This window comes from Rhincodon typus, chromosome 28 (assembly GCF_021869965.1).
Source record: "Rhincodon typus isolate 14 chromosome 28, sRhiTyp1.1, whole genome shotgun sequence".
Classification (NCBI taxonomy): domain Eukaryota; kingdom Metazoa; phylum Chordata; class Chondrichthyes; order Orectolobiformes; family Rhincodontidae; genus Rhincodon; species Rhincodon typus.
In genome coordinates, this window is record NC_063359.1 from 9265427 (window position 1) to 9287715 (window position 22289).

At 40.4% G+C, this 22289-nt stretch overlaps 1 protein-coding gene across 1 annotated transcript in view; it reads left to right on the plus strand.

The window, feature by feature from the left end:
* Positions 1-515: 515 nt before the first annotated feature.
* brinp1 (bone morphogenetic protein/retinoic acid inducible neural-specific 1) overlaps positions 516-22289 on the plus strand; it is a 107149-nt gene continuing 85375 nt past the window's right edge. The window contains exon 1 of the mRNA XM_048613350.1: positions 516-667. Within this exon, the coding sequence (XP_048469307.1) occupies positions 516-667 (152 nt within the window). The remainder of the gene's footprint in view (positions 668-22289) is intronic.

The window sequence follows — 22289 nt, forward strand, 5'->3', positions numbered from 1 at the left end:
TGGGTCTTTCACCATAATCACCTCCTAAAGATAAACCTTCCTATCTCTAGACTTTTATCTGCAACTTTGATATTGTAATTGGATTGTGTTCAGTCTGTGATCTACGTAATGTGCTGATACCACAAAATGGAAATCACCAGATTTAAATTGAACAAGACTGTCAAGGGTTACTGATCTAAAAGAGACAGATTGAGCTAAAATAGATTCTGAAGAAGGGTCACTGGACTTGAGACATAGACACTGTTTTGTCTTCACAGGTGTTTCCAGAATTGCTGAGTTTCTCCAAAAATTTCTGTCTTTTCTTCTGAATTTCCAGCATCTGCAGTTCTTTGTTTTATACTAAAATAGAGATCAGACATGATGGAATTGAATGGCGGAGCAGTTTTGGGGATTGAGTAGCCTCCTCCTTGTTCTAGCTGAACTTGGAGGGATCATTGCAAGCACCAAACTTTGACCTCTGTATTTCTTTGATCCCACTTGTGTGAATTTCTGAGTGCTTTAGGCTCCAATGCGTGATGGCCTTTCCATACCTAAATGTTCTGCCTGGGCTTGCACATGATGAATGTTCACTGAGCTCTCAGAGTAGGTATCACTTGTGGAATCTGATGTCTACCAAAGAAAGATTTACGACCAGCAGCAAAAGTTATGGGGAGGAAAATGAAATCAAGTAAAGTCAGTTAGAATTTTGTTCAAATTGAGAAATTCTGTTGTAGACTTGTAATATTATAATGTGATGTTCTTGCACTTCTTTGACAGCAGGTAACTTTTGATTGAGTTGTTTTTGGAGAGAATTGCTGTTCAGCTCACAAATATATATTTGTCATCTTGTTCTTAGTCTGTTTCTGACTGCACAACATTGCTCAGGGTCCTATATGTCGTTTTTCTTTCAAGTCAACCTTTAAACTTTGTTAACTGTACCCCACTATTACTAATGGTCCTGTCATGCTGAATCTTGGCACTTCTCTGGTCACACAGTTGGAATGATTTTGTGATATGTCATGACAGGTCCTGTAGCCATTACTCGACAGAGTTCAATTTCCTTTCCCTCTTCCCTTGCTCTAACCCATACCCTCTCTCTATCGCATCCAACATAGCAACAAGCTCAGGGAGGAGATGGGTCGTGTTGATTAGTGGGATTGTGGTCAGGATGGTGGAGTGCACTAGCAGTGTGAACTAAGGAAGAATGGCACAGAATCACAATGTGAATTCATAGGGAAGTGGTGAGCAAGAATAGTGCCAGTATAAACTATGGAGGAGGATGCCAGTCTGAACAAGGGCATAGTTGGCAGAAATTTGACAATTGGAAGGAAGTGGCTAAGGCCAGGTAATATGAAGTTGTGCTGATGAAAGAGGATGGGAGGAGAATGCTGACATTTCTGTTGTTATGTAATTGGGAATCTAACAAGTACAGAAATCCAACTGTCTATTTCCAGTTGAATAAAAGCAAAATACTGCAGATGCTGGAAATCCAAGATTTAAACAGAAAGTGTCAGTGAAACTCAGCAGGTCTGGCAGCATCTGTGAAGAGAGAAAAACAGAGCTCGTGTTTCAAATCTAAACATGACTTTTCTTCTGAGTTCTGATATGGCATTACACACCGATGTAGGATGTGGAGCCAGGTCTTCTGGCTCAGAGATGGGCACTGTCACTGTGCCACGAGAATGTCTTTGTACAAACCTGTGTGGGGATATGCATATCAATTTCAAACCCATTGCCTTAACCACCATGACTACAGGCCTCAATGTCTTTTGTACACTTGACCTTAATCTCTGCCCTTTGTTGCATGGTCAAAGAAAGTACAACATCCAAGAACTTGAAGGCTGCTGTCATAACAGAAGAAGATAGTTAATAACACACAAATCTTTGTTCAAAGAAGGCAGATAACGTCAGTTGACAATTTTGTTGAGTTAAAAATAATTCTGACAGGAGATTCATGTGGTGTTTGTGTATCAACAGAGTTCTATTCAGCTGAACCATTGAACAATCTGTTTGGTTTTGAAATTGTAAAAAGGGAAACAGAAGCATATATACTAGAGTATTGTAAGCTGTCCTACATAACAGCCACCTGTGGCCTCTACAGAAATCTCATGCTACAAAAGTGAAACTAATGTCAACCATAAGGACGTTATAGCTCCACTGTGGACATTGACAGTGAGATGTCTTCTTCAATACATAAGTGGAGATGACACATTTTGACCCATGATGCATGGGTAATAGTGTAACAATGTCTGTCTTCCAAGGGAGCACTAACATTATGGTGAGGTCTTTAAAAGGTACGTTGGTTGCAAATTTTTCCTCTTTAAATGTTGTATCTCTTCCATCATTTGCAGTTCATATATTTCCAGAAACCTTATTTTGCTAACTACACAAGTCTTGATTTGTCAACTATTTGATCTGGATTTTTTTTTTAACATTTAACAAGTTCAGAAACGTTGATATGTGTCCATCAACTTCACTTTGATGGCAGTAGCTTTTTCTTTAGGTGGAGAAAATATAAGTGGAACAGAAGTTCCTGGAATTGTCTTGTGATACCCACAATCACTGTGAATTATTAACCATTTTGTCAGCTTCATTTTCCAATTTGGAGCTGTCAGATGCCTTTATAAGTAAGGTGTGAATACTTATATAAAGCTCTGCCTCTGTTGGGGTGAACTTCTGCCCATCAACCTGACATCTGTTTCCTGTGAATTTCATAGATTATAGAATCCCTATGGTGTGGAAACAGGCCTTTTGGCCCAACAAGTCCACACTGCTCCTCAGAGCATCCCACCCAGACCCATCCCTCATAACCCATCTAATCTACATCTCCCTGACCACTACAGGCAAGTTATCATGGCCGATCCACCTAGCCTGCACATCTTTGGACTGTGGGAGAAAACAAGAGTACCTGGAGGAAACACACACAGACACAGGAAGAATGTGCAAACTTCACACAGACAGTCGCCCGAGGGTGGAATTGTACCCGGGTCCCTGGTGCTGTGAGGCAGCAGTGCTAGCCACTGATCAATATGATCGATAAAAACGGAATCAGATTATTGTTGAGCTATTGGGTGAGACAGCAATATGACTAGTGTAAAAATGACCAGTGTAGAAATCACTGCAAGTATAAGTCACCCTGCAATATTTTGATTATTTATTGTGTGACTGGAAAGTGAAAAGATGATGCACGATGTTCTATGTGCCATCTAAATACATTGCATTCTTGTAGCAGTCAAAAAAACCGTACTGTGCTTCATTGATAAGCAAGACGGAATCATATTTAAATTGTGCATGCACTTGTAGCTTGTCTTGAACCCAAGTAATTTAGATGGGTCATACCCCTAACTTACTATGCCAGCTGAACCTTTCACAAAACAGTTAGGGAGTGCTGCATTATTAGAGGCTCCTTGTTTTCAGTGGAGACTCTAAATCAAGGATTCTGTTGGATCTGATAGGAAAATATTGGGTGGCACTATTCAAAGAAGAGAACAGTCTCCTATTGTCATCACCAATATTCTTCCCTTCCAACATAATGATCAGGATTATCCTTATTTTCTGTTGATTGGGCTTTACACCATTCTGAGAATGTAAAGAAGATGCCATGCATCAAGTTCCTTGCAGTGATTGTACTGCTTCGGAAAGGTCATACAAGAGGGGAAAACTGAAAACTAGAACAGTTGGTTGATGAGTCATCGCACATGAGATTCGTACTTCTGGTGGCAGATCACGAGCAGCTTTGGCAGAACTTTGAAGCAAAAAAGGAGGAAAGGAATAGAAATGGAAGTTGCAAAGACTATGAACTGTTCACTTATTCAAGATTTTCTGAGGCAAAGTAATCAGAATTTAACTCCAAATTGTGATCTGAAAAGAAATTCAAAGTGAAAAGAAAATGAACCCAGGATGGTTATGTGACTTAAAACGATAATCAAGTGAGATTTTCAGTATCATAGACACGTTGCATTTCACAAAAAATGTTTGTCAATGGCAATTGTGTGCTCAGGTCATGACCTTTTTGTTCCAACTATATTATTGTTACTGGTGTATCATTTCCAAAATGGAGTATATAGTAATTATTTTTTATTGAAGTTATGAATTGTCCTTGTGAACAGCACTAGTTGTTATATCACATATGCATCACATTATACAGGCATGGCTCATGCTTGCAAATGAACATGTTTTTGAAAGACTTTATGCTTCCTTTGAGCCATAACATAATTGTAACAAAAATGATTCATGACCATTCTGATTATTCAGCCTCCCTGGTGACCAAGAGAAGGATCCTTTGAGTGTTTTTCTGCAAATATTAGTTTTAGCATTGGTGAAAATGGTATGATTAAAATCTCCCTTCCCCTGTGCGACTGGACTTGTTGCTACTTTCAACAGCAAGCAGTTCAACTCCATGAAATATTTGAACTGAATCAGGAATATAATGTAACATAAAGAAGAAAAGTAGGAGGATTGAATTGAACTGATATCAATGTGACTTAGATTGGATTGAATCTCTATCGCAAACAAAGTCATGCATTGACACGATACTGTGTTTCAGAGATGTGATAAACAGACTGAAGAAGGCTGACAATATGACACTAAGGTAAATAACAACACTGCAAAATTGGTTTTCTTATTTTCTGAATGCCACTGCAAGGACTGAAGTGACTCCAAAGCAATATCCAGCAGGGAGCAGAAATTTTAAAATGCATCAAGGGGATCATGTGAGGAGTCGAGTCTGTACAGCACCAAGGACAGCAACCCGCTTTTCAAAATAGGAGAAGATACTGTCGGTAACTGTGGAGGAGCACAGTGCATGAGGGAGAATGTACGAAGAGTTGAAGACTATTTACCTCCTAAATGCTGTTCCCACACATAGTAAGATTGTGATCAATCTGTGAATTAACTTCATACACCCATCCTTACCCCATATCCATTAACAGACTCTGTTAACAAAAATCTATTAATCTGCGATTTAAGATTCGAGATTGATCTAGCAGCTGTTGCCGTTTTTTGTAGAGAACCTTGAACCTTTACCACCATTAATATTTGCAGTGGTTCCTTATATATAAATTCTGGTCTCCCTGCTATAGGCGAAATGTGTGAAATGTGAAAGGGTTCCGAAAAGGTTTACAAGGCTGTTGCTGGGGTTGGAGGGTTTGAGCTATAGGGAGAGGCTGAAGAGGCTGAAGCTATTTTCCCTAGAACTACATAGGCTGAGGGGAGACCTTATAGATATTTATAAAATCATGAGGGGCATGGATAGGGTGAATATTCAAGATCTTTTTCCGAGGGTAGGGGAGTGAAAAACTAGGAGGCATGGGTTTAAAGTGAGAAGAGAAAGATTTTAAAGGGAACTAAGGGGCAACTTCTTCATGCAGAGGGCGGTGCATGTATGAAATGAGCTGCCAGAGGAAGTGGTGGAGGCTGGTACAATTACAACATTTAAAAGGCATCTGGATGGATATATGAAAACGAAGGGTTTAGAGGGATATGGGCCAAATGCTGGCAAATGGGACTAGATTAAATTAAGTCTTTGGTTGGCATGGACAGGTTAGACCGGAGGGTCTGTTTCCATGCTGAACAACTCTATGATTCTGATACCAATGGACAGGACTCTGTCCTCTATTTTGGTCACCTTTCTAAAATGTTCAAATTTGTCAGGCATGATCTACAAGTTACAAATCCATGCTGGGTCATTTGGGTACAGCTGAACATTCTTAAGCTGTTAAACTGCATCAGAAATTGCCATACAACAGATATTAAGGTAACATGTCTATAATTTCCTAGTTTTCTTCTTACATCTTTCTTAAACAGTGATGTAAGATGGACAATTTTCCAACCTAAAGAAATAGTTCCTTAATCATTGGCCATCTGCAATATTCTCACCTACTTCCCTTAATTGTGTGGGAAGAAAATAATCTGGTCCTAAGAGTTGGTAGCCCTTTGTGACCTTATATTCTTTTTACTGTGTCTTCACTTCCACTTATTATGAAACAACCCCATTTATCCTTCAATATTAATTTGCTTGGGATGTCGAACAAGCTACTTCTGCCTTGATTGTAAATATTGCTGTAAAACAATTATTCAGCCTGTCCCCATTTCCTTACTTTCACTTCCAACCTGACTGCCTGCTATTTACCCTGGATAGCTCTTTCAAACTAACATGTTTCTGAACCAATAGTTTGAGTTTTCCCGTTTTATAGAAGATTGCAGGAGGGAAACCCATGACATGCTGATGTAAGAAAATGTGCTAGATCTTAACGGATCGATTGCCTTTCCAGTAGGCTGCCTTTTGGACAGAATTAGGTCCTGGGAGAAAGAGGTGTCCTCTTCCTCTTCACAACCTCATGACCCCCCAGCCCCTGTCCGCTGCCCTCCCTTCCCTGCTAGGAGCTGCCAACCAGTTTGAGGCTGGAGAATGCAAAACCCAGCAGGATCTGAGCAAAGGCCGTAGCTGGTGCCATGATATCACCCAAACAGATTGATGATGCCCCCTTGGAAATGGGTGTTATTTCGATAGGGATTTGGGGGGTACTAGGACATGTGGGTAAGGGGATGGAGGGGAGTTCAGAAACAAGGGCAAGTATTTAGTTCTCAACAACCAAACCACTGCGATATATCCAGTCATTAAAGTCATGCGCACATTGCTCAGACGGAGGATTAGCTTTGGGAAAGGTGACACGCATACAAGCTGAATGGGTTGCACCTGAACAGAGCTGACAACAAGTTCATTGCAGGGCAGTTTGTTCATGCCGTTGGGAGGGCTTTAAGCTAACTTGGCAGGAGTGTGGGATCCAAGCGAGAATTGTAGAGGAGAATACCAAGGTTCGCAAAATACTTGGGGATGCAGCTGTCAGCAACATCGGCAATAGCAATTTAATAAGTGAGGTCGGAGTGAGAGAGCAAGAAATGAAGTCCAAAACAGAATTAACGTGCATGTACATAAATGCACAGAGTATGATAAATAAATTTGGGAAATTACAGATACTTATGGAAGTATTATGTTGTAGCAATAACAGAGATCTGTCTCAAGAAAGGGCAAGACTGGATGTAAATATTCCTGGCTAATGGTTATTTAGGAAAGATAGACAAGGAAAGAAAGGAAAATGGGTAGCAGTGTATGTTCAGAAGACCATTGAACTGCTGGAGAAGAATGATGCCTCAGAGGGTTCGAGAACAGAGTCAATTTGGCTACAGCTAAGGAATAAAAATTGTTCAATTGTACTGTTCAAATTAAAATCTTTCAAAATCTGGTATTCTTATGTTTTGTTTCTGTAGTGAAGGTTTGTCCTGACACAGCTCTTCCTCCAACTTGAACAAAGGCTTCCCATGAATGTTGGGCCCCTTGGTGAATTTTGTGGTGAGATTTGGATGGACCTCTTTTTGGATTTGGGTTTCCTTGAGTAAGATTCACAAGGAGCCTGAAGTCCCGGCAGGGAGTGGGGTGGGGAGCTTTTTGAGGTCTTTATCTCTGAAAAGTCACTTTGTTCTAGGCTTTGTCTCCCACCAAGGAAATCTTTGTGCATAAACTTGGATTAATAGTCTCCAATAACCTTGAAAACATACGAGGCTGAATGAAGAATCATAATCCTGGCGTGTGTTCTATTTAGCGATATTTGTTTCTGCTTCTTTTGGAAATCACTCGGTTGCTTACCCACCTCATGGGCTTTGGATAGGCTTATCAGTAATTTTCTTTCACAAAAAGTCTATTGTGCCAGCTTTTCAGCTATTATCTGTCTGTTCACCACATTTAGTCATAGTCTTGTATCTCTTGACTGCAAATCTGCTGGCTGTTTGCCCAAATATCCATCTGGCTGTTCAGGGAAAGACCTGAAAAGACTTAGATTGATACAACAACTTTCATGACCTCCAGACATACCAAAGCATTTTACAACCAATTTTCTTTTTTGTACTGTATTCACCATTGTGACATTGAAGATATGCTGTGCTGATACTGTGAAATGTGGGAACCAATTTAGGTTTTGTTGTCGAGGACATTTCTGAGACTGTTACCATTGAGCCATGGTTCACACTCTATAAATTTTGCAGTGTGCATTTGTCCAGCTCACTTCTATTGTCAGCTATTCCTTTTAGTCATTCCTGGGTTGATGACTTAGCAGCTGCCAATTGAGTGTTTTTTACAGGTTCACCATTGCTCAGGCAAGGCTGAATGGCCTCAGCATGCCCTGGAACCATTCTATGATCATAATCTTTAATTTCAATTAGTCCCAGCCCTTTCCAAAAAGCCTTGCAATTTCTTTACTGATTAGGTGCTTGTCCATTTTGAAATCCCCAATTGTATCTGCCTCCATCACACTCACAGACATTCCAAATTCAAATTGTTTGTTTTTCATCGTGTCATCGTTGGTTCTTTATTCCACCCACCATAAACTTGTCCTCTGGTTCTTAACACTTATTGTATTAGGAATGGTTTTTCAATATCTACGCTGTCTTGCTCCCTACATGGTTTTGTACTATCTAATTTCCTCTCAACCTTCTCTAAGGACAACATACGCACATCGTGCAATCTGTCAATATAACCGGTGTCTTTCATCCTCAGAAAGGATTCTTGTCAATCTTTTCTGGACTTTTTAATACTCTTCATGCCCTTCTGAAAGTGCAGTGCTCTAGATTGGATGTGATTTTCTAGTTTAGTGTTTTCTAAAGTTTCGCTATCATTTTCCTTGCTTTTGTACTCTGTGCTTCCTTTATGAAGCTCAAGATGTCTTCTGGTTTTTTAACAATGTTCTCCACCTGCCCTGCGCCCTTCAATAATTCATGTACATACATTTCTCTGTTTCTGTTTGCCTTTTGAATCATATTCTTCATTTTTGATTGCCTCTCCCTGTTCTAGCACCTGAGGCTTGATCCACTTGACCAACTTCTTTGCCCAGAATTAGATATAACTATACAGCCTTCCTCATTGAACTGGAAACATATTGATCAAGAAATTTGTGCGCGTGCACTTCAGGAGCTATTCCATCTTTCTGTCCTTTATTATGTCACCACAACACATCGCAACTCAGAAAAGTGGATTTCTTTCTGATTTATAGTTTCTGAGCCTTGTTATGTCCTTTTTTTTCTTGGTGGGAAAGATAGAATGTGTAACTATTAAGGCTGAGGTATGTCTGTTTTTGTTAACTCTAATCTGTACTTGACCCCCTCCAGCATATCTTCTTTGTCCAATACAGCAATATTTCCCATAGTTAATAGAGCCAGGCTTCTGTCTTTTTTTCATTCCCTTTCCCTTCTGCGTATCTTGTTTGCAGGAATATTGAGGACCTAGTCATAGAGTCATACAGCATGGAAACAGACTCTTCGGTCCAACCAGTCCAAAATTAATCCCAAACTAAATCCCACCTCCCTCCTCCTAGCTCATAACCGTCCAAACCTTTCCTATTCATGTACTTATCCAAATGTATTTTAAATGTTGTAATTGTATCCACACCCACCACTTCCTCAGGAGGTTAATTCCACACGCGAACCATGTTCTGTGCAAAAAATTTGCCCCTTAGTATCTTTTTCAAATCTCTCTCCTCTCACCTTAATAATGTGCTCCTTGGTCTTGAAATTCCCCCAGCCTATGGAAAAGAAAACTACCATCAAGTCTATCTAAACCCCTCATTATTTTGTAAACTTTCATAAGGTCACCTCTTAACCTCCTCCGCTCCATTGGAAAAAGTACTAGCCTATCCAGCCTTTGTTTGTAATGCAAACCTTCCATACCCAGCAACATCCTGGTAAATCTCTTCTAAACCCTCTCCAGCTTAATAATATCCTTCCTATAACTGGGTGACCAGAACTGGATACATTACTCCAGAAGAGGCTTCACCAGCTTCCTGTATGACCTCAACATGACTTCCCAACTCCGATACTCAAAGTCCTGCGCTGTTTTTGACCAGTCTCTATTATCACCATAACATCATGTTTGTACATTTCTGTTCACCTGTAGTCACTAATGTAGCACACTTTGTGCATTTATAATCTTGCACTATAATCTTAATGCTGATTTTATTGCATTACCTATCAGACTGACTTTTTAAAAATTAATTAACAGGATGAGGGTGTCACTGGCTAAGCAGGATTTATTGCCCATCCCTAATTGCTCAGAGGACAGTTCAGAGTCAACCACATTGCTGTGGGTCTGGAGTCACATGTTGGCCAGACCAGGTAAGGATGGCAGTTTCCTTCCCTAAAGGACATTAGTGAACCAGATGGGTTTTTCTGGACAATTGATAATGGATTCATGATCATCGTCAGATTTTAATTCCAGATATTTTTATTGAATTCAAATTCGAACCCAGGACGCCAAGACATTATCTGGGTCTCTGGAATAACAGTCTAACGATAATACCACTAGGCCATCACCTCCCCTCCTCCTCCTAGTACAGATCTCAGCCCTCTTTCTCCCTGTGATTTTGAAACAAATATAGACCACAATTCCTGGCTGTTCTCAGAGTGCACTGCAGCCTCTCAATGACATTCTTGATCTTTGCATCAAGGCTGTAATGAATTGTCCTGGGTTTGAGCCTGTGGTCTTGGAAATACCTGCCTGATCCCTGAACAGGGATGCTTTCTGAACCTTCCTCACTCCGTTGTGATATTCTTCATCCACCTCTTTGAGCACTATGTTAATGTTTCCGAATTCAAGTTCCTGATTCTTATCCCCCTGCAAGTTAGTTTAAAAGTTCCCAAAGCCACTAACAAACTACCCCAAAAGGATCTTGCTGTCTGCTCTTTTTGAGTGAGACCTGTCTAGTCTGTAAAGGACCGCCTCTAGAACCAGTTCCAATCCAAATTCCTACCGTCAGCATCATTTCTCCCATTGTGCAGTCACCTGCTGTTCTTTCAGTCTGTAAACTCATTAACTTGTGGAAAGCAGGAGTAATCTAGAAATTACTGCCTTTTGAAGTACTGCTTGCTAGTCTCTTTCCAAGCTCACTAAAATCTGATTGCAGGACCTCCTCTCTCTTTTCACTTGCATCTTTAGTACTGATATGGACCATGATCTTTGACTTTCACCCTGTCCCCTCAGAGTGCCCTTCTGCCATTCAGGGACATTCTTTACCCTGGCACCAGGAAGTCTACATGCCATTCTTTAGTTCTGATATGGAATAGCTTGTCCGCTCTGCGGAACTGAGATTCCCTGCCATGACACTAAGTAAACTCAATAGCAATCAACAAAACACTTTTTAAAGACTTGTATCATAAAGATCATCACTCACTCTCCAATCTGCACCCTATGTTTTGCTGACGGTTTTACTTCCTTTCTTTCTGAACCTGGCTCCTTGATGCTTGTACTTGCTCTGCTAGTCTGATCTTCAGTCTCTTTCATGCTGCTTCCTTCGAAACTCTCCAAACAACCTATCACTTGTCTCCACCGACCCATTGGCACCTTTGTGGTACTTTCACCAGTTTGCCCTTGGCACTGTTTTCTCTCAGGCTCAGTTTCTCTAATGCCATTTCCATTTGATTTTTTTCTTCATCTGTCCTCCAACATCTCCCCCTCTTTTCTGCTGACACTCTGCCACCACCTTTTGCATTGCGGCCCAGCACAGTTTTCCCTTAGGCTCTATCTTGCATTCTCTCTTATGCTTTCTATTACTGTCTCTCTCTTTGTCACTCGTCTTCTTGCTCTCACTACCACTATCGCCCATCCCCAATCTTGTCTGTCCATTTACTTTATTCGACATCTGTTGTGCTTTTTGATTTAATTACTAATATGCAAAGTAAGAACATCAATATTTCTGTTTTCTCCTCTCTATATAATAACAACTTGCATTTCTGTAGAACCTGAAATGTAATAAAGCCATTCAGTTTTATCATTCACTCTGTATCATTCTACAGTTTTCACTCGATGGACTAGAATGAACTGTTTCATCTACATTTTGACCTGTACTGTGTACGGATTATTGCACTAAATAAATACTTCAAACAAGTAAAGGGATGGTATTTCATATTTACTGAGAATTTCTATCACTTTTGATTATATACGCATGAGTTAGTCCTGTTGTTTTTGTGTGACACAGATATTAACAGTTATGTCTGTATAATTAATACTGCATTATTTCCATGTCATCAATATTAATTGAATTACACATTACTGCTCCTTCATATCCTGTGAATAAAATCTTTGGTGTGCTTCTTAATCGTCTTAAATTTATTTTCATCACGGTCAATGAGAAGGTAGGAAAAAGAAAGAAAAGTATGCATGTATGCGTGGATATGCATGTATACTTTGTATATAAATTTCTCGCATGCATATAACGCACGTGCAGGATGTATATGAAGTCATGTGTAGTTTTAACTTCTGGCGTATGTACAGAGGCAAATTGTAATGAGAATACAAAAGTATCATTCACAAAATTGAAAACTGCAATGCAAATTTCTAAGCTTCATCATAACCATCATCACGCTACATTGTTCAAACTGACTTCCCCCAGCTATTCCTGTTTGATTCTACTATCACCATTTTCAATTTCCGCATCTGCAACAAAGTAAATAAATGTAAACATAGCATTAATAATATTAAGATTAAGAAGAGTTAAGAATTATCCTTTCACAGAGTCATACAGCATGGAAACAGACCCTTTGGTATAACTAGCCCACGGTGACCAGGTTCCCAAACTAAACTAGTCCCACTTGCCTGCGTTTGGCCCTTATGCCTCTGAACCTTTACTATTCATGTACTTATCCAAATGTCTTTTAACTGTTCTAACTGTACCTGCACGCATCACTTCCTCTGGCATTCATTCCACACACGAACTACAGTGTGTAAAAATATTGCCCCTTATGTCCATTTTAAATCTTTTCCTCTCACCTTAAAAATGTGCCCCCTGGTTTTGAACTCCCCCACCCTTGGGAAAAGACCCTTGCTATTCACCTTATCTATGCCCTCATGATTTTATAAACCTCTTCCAGTTTGCTTGAGACGTACATTAAAATCTTAAATCATACCAGGCCTTTATAGGCAACCTGTATAAAAGACCGGGAGAATCCATCTCTTGGCTTTTGGCCTTTCCATCTTACCAATGTCACCTCAGGGGCCACTCAAAGTCTCAAAACAGTATACCAAGAGTGTGATCTCCAGCTAGTGGTCCTGAGTTATATTGCTGATCTTGTGTTCCAGCGTTGCTGGGCATCTGGAAAAGGCATCTGAGAGCTAAGATCACATGGATCACTGGCAGTTTGTCAACTTGACATAAAACTATACTGTCATGATGTCACAATTGAAGCACTAAACAGTGTTACACTGCCTCCTCGAGCCTTACACCTCCGTGCAACATGACCTTCATGGCTTTCATGATGGTATTAACTTGAAACAACTCACTGACATGAAAACAGCAGTGTTAACCCTTACCACCAGCAAAAAGAACATATTGAGCAGCAGATTAAGACTGTAATGCAGTCAAACGGATGAACGAATAAGCAGGGGGATGGGTAGGTATTGCAGTGCAAATGAAGCCTAGCCTATTCAGTGAAATCATGAATCCTTTGGAATCATTTTTTTTTAAACTACTGAGGTGTTTCATTCGAGAGAGCAATTCAGATATGTTCTACTGCTGATGGTGGGTTAGGTTAAATCGCTTCCTTCATTTGAATTGCTTTATCTCCAAATTACAGAAAGCCTCTGGGGCTTAATTGAGAGCTGAAGCAACTATTCACAATAATCTAACAAAGTATAAGTTACTTTCAGAAACATGAAATGTGCAGAGGGTTGCATTAGGTTGATCAGAAAGCAAAGGTGGTAGATCCATGATTAATGGTGATGAAATGTAATTGTCCTTAAAAAGAGTCTGGGATGAAGTAATTACAATAGTTCGAAATAGGGCCAGTGTAATTTTTTATATTGATTTTTCGCAACAACTTCAATACCTGTATACAAAGAAAAGATTACTGCATGCAGATGAGCAATTGTATTCAAAAAGAAGGGCTTTAACACGTTTAGCATTGGTTTAAAATGGCTTTCCCTTTGATTTATGCATTTACAGGATGTGGCAGCACTAGCAAAGCCAGCATTATTGTCCATCTTCATTTGCCGTTGAGGAGGTGGTGTTGATATCTGAGTGCCCAGAATCACACACAAGTGGTGGTGTTACCTTACACCTACTGCCTTCTTTGTCAAGGTGGTAAAAATCATGGGTTCAGAAGGTACTGCAATAAAAAAAAGTCCTTGCTGAGTTGCTGCAGTGCATTTCTTAAGTGATGCTCACCACTGATGGTACAGCAGTTCTGGAAACAATGGATGTTTAAGGTGGTTGACATGTTACCAATTAAATAGGCTGCTGTATCCTGCATGTTGTTGAGCCGTATTCCTTCTACCTTTCTTTCTGGCTGCGTGAGCCTCCAAGGAATGTGCACAGCAGTAACTTCTGAAACCAGGTATCATTGTTGCAATCAGCGTGCTGATCGCTATGCAGGGAACTTTAAAGGTTGGAGAGGATGTTGATATTGAGCTTCTTAAGTGTTGTTAGCAAGGCACTCTTTCATGCAATGGGATGACAGTTCAACTTTGAGCAGCCAGGAGCCACAGATTTCCCAACCCCTGACCTGTTTTTGTAGCCACAATGTTTTATGTGGTTAGTCAAGTTCATTTTCTGGCCAATAGTGACCCCCTAAGATGTTGATGATGGGGAATTTGACAATGGACTGCGCTTGACAATCAAGGGGAAGTTTGAGTCTTGTGCAAAAATGTAAGCCAAAGACTCTGCCAGTCTTCCACCATTAGCTGTTTGGCTACTCATCATCAGACATGAGCATCAACAGGTCACTTACCATAAAAACTGAAAGGACTGTGGATGCTGTAAATCAGGAACAAAAACAAAGTTGCTGGAAAAGCTTAGCAGGTCTGGCAGCATCTTTGAAGGAAAAAACAGAGTTAACGTTTCGGGCCCGGTGACCCGAGGAAGGGTCTGAAGAAGGGTCACTGGACCCAAAACGTTAAATCTGTTTTTTCCTTCACAGAAGCTGCCAGACCTGCTGAGCTTTTCCAGCAACTTTTTTTTTGGTCACTTGATATTGGTGGGCATCAGATCTGAGTCAGATTCCTATCCTGTCCTAGCTCCACTCAGCACAATGGGCTGCTGAATAGTGATGAATGAGATCTGGAAATCTTTAGTCAATGCTTTTCCTAGATCTCCTAGATATTTAGGTTATCCCGGAGCACATCCATTGGAACACTAGCCAGAATTAAACTTATCACCATCTGGTTAGCATAGCATCAGACCAACTATCAATTGAGAACAAAGAACAGTCAGCACAGAAACAGACCCTTCGGCCCACCCAGCCTTTGCCAATACATGATGCCTTTCTCAACTAAAATTCTTTTGCTTCTATATGGTCTGTATCCCTCTATTCCCTGCCTATCCATGTATCTGTCAAGATGCCTCTTAAACATTTCTATTGTATCTGCTTCTATCATTTCTTCTGTGCTTACGAGGCACTTACTGCTGTCTGTGCAAAATACTTGCCTCTCACATCTCCTTTACACATTTCCCCTTTTACCTTAAACCTATGTCCTCTCATAATTAACATAAAGACCCCAAAAATCCATTCAATCCATGTCTTTCATATGTAAAAAGCAGAGGTTAACCCCCCTCTGAGAACTAAAAGACCCAAACACCCAAAGAGGAGTGCCTCACCCTATAATCTCTAAAAAGAAGTGTGAAAAATGGTGCAACCTGCCTTTCAGCAACTTCTACTGGTTAAATAAAACAAATCTCTGACACTCACTTTACAATCATTAAGTAACAATTTATTTATCTAACTCTAAGAGTGATGAAATTAACTAAACTATTAACAAACCAAACAATTCCCCTTTAACTACTAACTATTCCCAAATAAAACAAGATTCTAATAGTATGCTGTTCCAATAAATACAACTGCCACTTATATAAAATAAAATTTTAAAGAAAGTAGAATTTAGTCTCTCAAAATTACAGCCAGGATACATGTCTTCCACAATGCTCAATGCTATCTCCATTGAATGTTCTATCAGGAATGTCTTCTCCGTCAATTCTTCTGTCAGGAATATTAGCTAGTTGTGCTGTTGATACCTTTGATTTTTAGATGGTGCTTTTTTTTAAGACCTAGAGGAGACTGTGAGAGCCAGTGCTTCTCTTTTGAGAGCTGAGAGTTGTTAATTCTGGCAGAGGACAGTTATTTCTCCTTTCTTTTCCCAACTGCTTTCTTCTTTTACGCCCTTGATAACATTTCAGTTTCTTATGCTAGGATTGGCCCTACATTGCCAAAACCATCAGTTTTAAATTTAATTGTCTGGTTCAAATTGATTGGATAAATTCAAGACTTGTTGTCTTGATAACAAAACAAAACTGCTGCTTGGGGCCTGCTAACTGTATGGCCTTTTGATACAAATATTTCAATTTGGGTGCTCTCTATGCTCTTGCAGACTTTCAAGCTGCTCATAGACGTCCTTTTTAAATCTCTAAGCATAGAAAAATCACATCATCTTTTAAAGGGTCCACACTCTGCTCCCCCTCCCTAGCATTTTACAAACACCAAATTCTAACTTCCTGCCTCCCAATCCACAAGTACTCTACCGCACTTTGCAACACAACTTTGTAAACACTTACAAGGTCGCCCCTCAACTTCCGACATTCAAGTGAAAACAAACCAAGCTTGTCAATCTCTCTTCATAGCTAATACCCCCAAATAAGGCAATATTCTCGTACATCTTTTCTATATCCTCTCCAAAGCCTCCACGTCCTTCTGGTAACATGGTGACCAGAACTGTATGCAATCTTCCAAATGTGACCCAACTAAAGTTCTGTACAGCTGGATACTCTGTGCCCCAACCAATGAAGGCAAAAATGCCATACACCTTCTTGACTACTTTAGCCACTTGTGTTGCAATATTCAGAGCACTGTGGATCTGTTTGACTAGATCCCACTGTATATGAATGCTTATAATGGTTCTACCATTTATTGTATACTTCTATCCTGCATTAGACTTCCAAAATGCATCACCTCGCATTTGTCCAGATTAAATTCCATCTGCAATTTCTGTGCTCAAGTCTCCACCTTATCTGTATCTGGCTGTACCTTCTGACAGCCTCTTCGCTGTCTGCAGCTCTCCACCAGCCTTCCACCAGCTACTTTCTGCTTTCTATGACCAAGCCAGTTTACCAACTCACCCAGATCCCATATCTCTTCACCTTTTGCTTCAGGCAGCCATGAGTGACCTAGTTAAAGGCCTTGTTACAGTCCATGTAGACAACATCCACTGCTCTGTCATCATCAATCATCTTGGTCACTTCCTTAAAAAACTCAATCACATTTGTGAGACACAATCTTCCTCTCACAAAGCCATGTCATATGTCACTAATAAGTCTGTATTTTTCCAAATGCAAATAAATCCTGTCCCTAAGAGTCTTCTGCCTACTGTCGATGTAAGGCTCACTGACCTTTATTTTCCCAGATAAAACAAAGGAACGACATCGGCTGTCCTCCAGTCCTCTGAGTTGACAGGCCCTTCAAGCCATTTTCTCTCTTTCTATCTGTCCCTCAGCTAAAATTTCCTTCCAGACTCATGATTCATATGTGCAGTAGCTTGTGGTTTGGACTGTGACCACAGCGTGAATTTATGAGATTGCAGATGGAGATGGTGTTAGCTTCATTTGTCATGACTATGTCAATGAGATTTTGATAGGAACTATTGATCATTGAATCATGGAGGGATTGAATCTTACAGCACAGAATTAGAAGATTCAGCCTGGCCTTTAAAAGAGATGCCCAGTTCAGCCCAGTATCTTTCACAATAATCTAGCAATTCTATCGATCTTCAAGAAACTGCTCAACTGCCTGTTGTTGAAAGTTCCTAATAACCTGTTTCAATCAGTCTTTCAGGTCGCATGTCAAAGGGCTCAGAACCTGTGTGTAAAGAAAACTCCCTTCATTTCCCTTTAGTTTTTTTTTACAACTATTCTAAATTCAGGGCTTCTGGTCACTGACCCACTTGCCTGGTTCAAATGTGAAAAAGCGGCCTGCATAATTTTGCATATCTCTATTAGGTCTCCCTTTACTCTATCAACTTTAAGAACAAATTCAGCACTCCAATCTGTCGCATAACTGAAGTCTCTCATCCTGGATCATAGCCAAGTGAGTATCTTCAATTCCTGATCCAAAGCCTTGACATTCTTCCCTAAGTGTGATAGCCAGCTGTCACCATTGATAAAGGTTCAGTGTGGTTTCCTGTTGAGTTCCAACATTTACGAATCCAGTTATTTCGCACATACTTCCGAACTACCTTATCAACGTATCATAGAATTGTTAATTCCCTACAGTGTGGATGCAGGCCATTTGGCCCATCAAGTCCACACCACCCCTCTGAGGAGCATCCCATCCAAACTCACCTTCTACCCTCTCCCTGTTCCCCTGCATTTGCCATGGATAATTCACCTAACCTGCACATCTTTGGACTGTCGGAGAAAAAAGGAACACCCGAAGAAAACCCACACAGACACAGGGAGAATATGCAAACTCCACACAGACAGTTGCCTGAAGGTGCAAACGAAGCCTGCTCCTGGTGCTGTGAGGCAGCCACCATGCTGTCTAACTTGTATTGTTACCTTGAAGGATTTATGAATGTGCATTGCCAGCTCCCACTGCTCTTGTACCTGTATCAGAATAGTATCATGCACATTACATGAACTCCCTATTTTGTTCTTGAAAAAGTACATCACTTCACTCTTAACCAGTTTACATTGCATCTGTCATGTGTCTGTCCTTTACAACAAAATGTTTATATCCCCCTGGAGTTAGCTATTAAAATGTTCAGGATATGATTTGTTGACAAGTTTTGTATTTTCTGTTAAGTTTTAAATTGTGTTTCACAAATACCAAAGTCCACTATTTCAACATAAATGCAAAAACAGCAATTCTACCACCAGCTCTTATTACATGCACTTTTTTTCTAGTCAGAAAACCTGAATTCACTGCTGTGCCCTAGTTCATATCTCTCTGTCAATTATATCTCTAAGTTATAACCATCCCTTTATTGCATGTTTCCATTTGCTGAATAGGTCAAATCCGTTTTGAAAACTTATATTAACAATATCTACCGTAATATCAGCATCAGATCTTTTCTCTTAGAGACAGGAAACTGCAAATGCTGGAATCCAAGGTAACCCTGAAGAAGAGTAATATCCAAAACATTGACTGCTCCTTTCCTCCAGATGCTGCCTGGTTGCTGTGTTCTTCCAGCCTCCTGTTTGTCTACCTCAGTCTTTTCTCTTACCTGATTGTAAATTCTCTTACTTGATCATAGTTAATTAGATGTGGTTTGCATTCAACAAATAGCTGTTGGTTGTCCCATGCAACATAGAATCTCTGCAGTGCAGAAAAAGACCATTCAGGCCACCAAGTCTGCAGTGACCCTCTGAAGAGCTCCCACCCAGACCCAGACCCCCACGCTATCCCTGCATTTCCCATGCCTAACTCACCTAGCCTGTACATCTCTGGGCACTACTGGGGAATTTAGCATGGCCAGTCTACCTAACATGCACATCTTTGGACTGTGGGAAGAAACCAGAGCACCCAGAGGAAACCCACGCAAACACAATGAGAATGTGCAAACTCCATCATCACCCGAGGCTGGAATAGAACCCAGTCCCTGGCGCTGTGAGGCAGCAATGCTAATCACTGAGCTGCTGTACCACCACCTTCACGTGAGAATATGAGAATACATTTAATCTTTGATATAGTTCCTTGCAGTTTTTCCACAACTGTCTTTCAACTGGTTTGATAATTACAAACTTTATCTCTTTTCTCCCTTTTACAATGGGAACGTAATATTTGTAACTATCAATCTCTTGCTCTACTGCAACATTAAGTTGATCCTGTTTCTTTGTAAGTCCTCATTCAATACTGTAGTTGTGCAACTTGACAATGTAAGAGGTTTTTTTTTTAAAACCTTTGTCAGCGGTGGGCCCCAACTTGCCTTGAAATTTTTTTTAATCTATTTACAAAACATTTGTATTCCCTTGTACATTATCACATAATCTTTTCTCATAGTTTTTTTTTCAACTCCCCTCTTCATTTTTGTGTCCTGGCTGGTTTTCCACCTCATGCCTTACACTTTGCATAACTTTCTTTTGTTTCTCTCTTTTAATTTAACTATTACTTCCTTTGTGGTCCAGGGTGTTTTTGTTTTGATTGCCCCAGTTTTTCTCTCCTAATAGGAAAATGCTTGGATTCTTGTTAATTTTCTTGAAGACATACCTAATTTATTGTTTTCCTGGCCAGCCTAAACTTCCAAACCACCTGTGCTTGATCTCAGTTTAAATCACTAAAATCATGTCTCTTCCACTTGGGTATTTTCACTTTATTTGGTCCATCTCCTTAATTACTTGAGATCTAATTACATTATGATCGCAGTTACCAATTATATTTGATAGAGACATGTTCCATGAAGTATTTCACATATATCTAAATACATGACATTCCCGCAAATCTTCAATACTGTACGAGTATGGTATAGTATGCATTCTTTGTTTTGTGAACATAAAGCCAGTCATAAAATAATTGTGGATCACAGCTCTTATAAAGAGTCATCTAAACTCGAAATGTTAGCTTATTTTTCTCCACGGATGCTGCCTGACCTGCTGTGATCTTCAGCATTTTATTTTTGCAGCATAGAATAATCACTTTCATTATTATGACTCAATAATCTTTTCTACCCTTTTCGTCCTTGTGCTCTACCTTTTTTACATTGTTTACCTCTTAAATTAAAGATCTGCCAGAAAGCCAGTTTGAAATCTGTCCTTACGACAGTGTAAGTAACTTACCTGAAGGTTCCTATAGCTATTTTCCCTGTAACTTTTGATACTCTCAGAGATAGTAGGTACTGCAGATGCTGGAGAATCTGAGATAACAAGGTGTAGAGCTGGATGTACGCAGCAGGCCAAGCAGCATCAGAAGAGCGGGAAGGCTGACGAAGAATCAGATTTCTGAAGAAGGATCTAGGCCCAAAACGTCAGCCTTCCTGCTCCTCTGATGCTGCTTGGCCTGCTGTGTTTATCCAGCTCTACACCTTGTTATCTCTTACCCTTGATCCTGTTACTGATTAAAAATCTGTCTACCTCAGTTTTGAATATACTTAATGACCCAGCTTTGACAGCCCTCTGTGATAAATAATTTCACAGACTCCCTGTGAAAGAAGAAATTCCTATTTATCTGTGTCTTAAATATGCCACCATGTGTTCTGAGATGATGCCTTCAGATCCTGGACCCTCCAACAAGGGGAAACAACCTTTCCGCATAAACCTTGTCAAGTCCTCTGAGAATGTTGTATTTTTCAATAAGGTTGCCTCTCATTCTTCTAAACCCTGATCCGAGTACAGGGCCCATCCTACTCAACGTCTCCTCATACCTGGTGAACCTCCTCTGGACTACCTCCAATGCCAGTAAAACTCCCCTTTGAAGGGGTTAGCTGCATGTTACCATGAGTAGTTTTGTAGAAGAGGATGAACTTGAATGTTTAGAGGCACCAGGGTCTAACTGGAAAGTTAACAAGGGACTCTCAATGTTTCTTTTCAAGTACGCCGGCTGCTCATTCTTCCACAAACTCTTGACAGGCTAGTGACAAGCTCACCCACAATTAAGGACCTCCTTGCCTAGAGGTAGCTGATCAATCAGAGGCTAGCAACACGATTAAAACATAACATCACCACTGAGGTGATGGTTTCTGCTGGTATGACATCTGCCCAAGGCCTAGGATCATTGGTGAATCCCAGGTCACAGCGACGATGGGACAGGGGTCACAGAGCATTAGGGATGACTCTCATTGGCCTCGCTCTCTCCTTTCTGATGCCTTTGATCAGGAACTTACTACATTTGGGTCAAGGGACCGCTCTGACTCTTTGACCTTCCACAACCACCCCCCCGCCGCCTGCCTCCACACCCTTCCCAGGAAGCTGCACCAAATCCTTCACCCTTTCCTTGTCAAACTCCCAATTTGATGAGACCTCCCATTCATTGGGTTGACAACCAACAGTGTTGTGATGAAACCCTAAGAAGTGATTCATTGCAAACCTTAAGGGCCTCACAACTTTAGGATATTCACAGGCTTGCTTACCATAAACTTACTCAAGTTGGAGACAGGAAGACAGCCAGCTTTCTCCCAACTCATTAAATGCCCACCTAACACTAACATTCACTGCAAGATTCTTTCATGGCCTATAAATTGAAACCAGAGAGATCCAGAGGAGGGAGGTGATGGCCTAGTGGTATTATCGCTGAATCATTAATTCAGAGATCTAGATAATGCTCTGGGTACCTGAGTTCAAATCCTGCCATGGCAG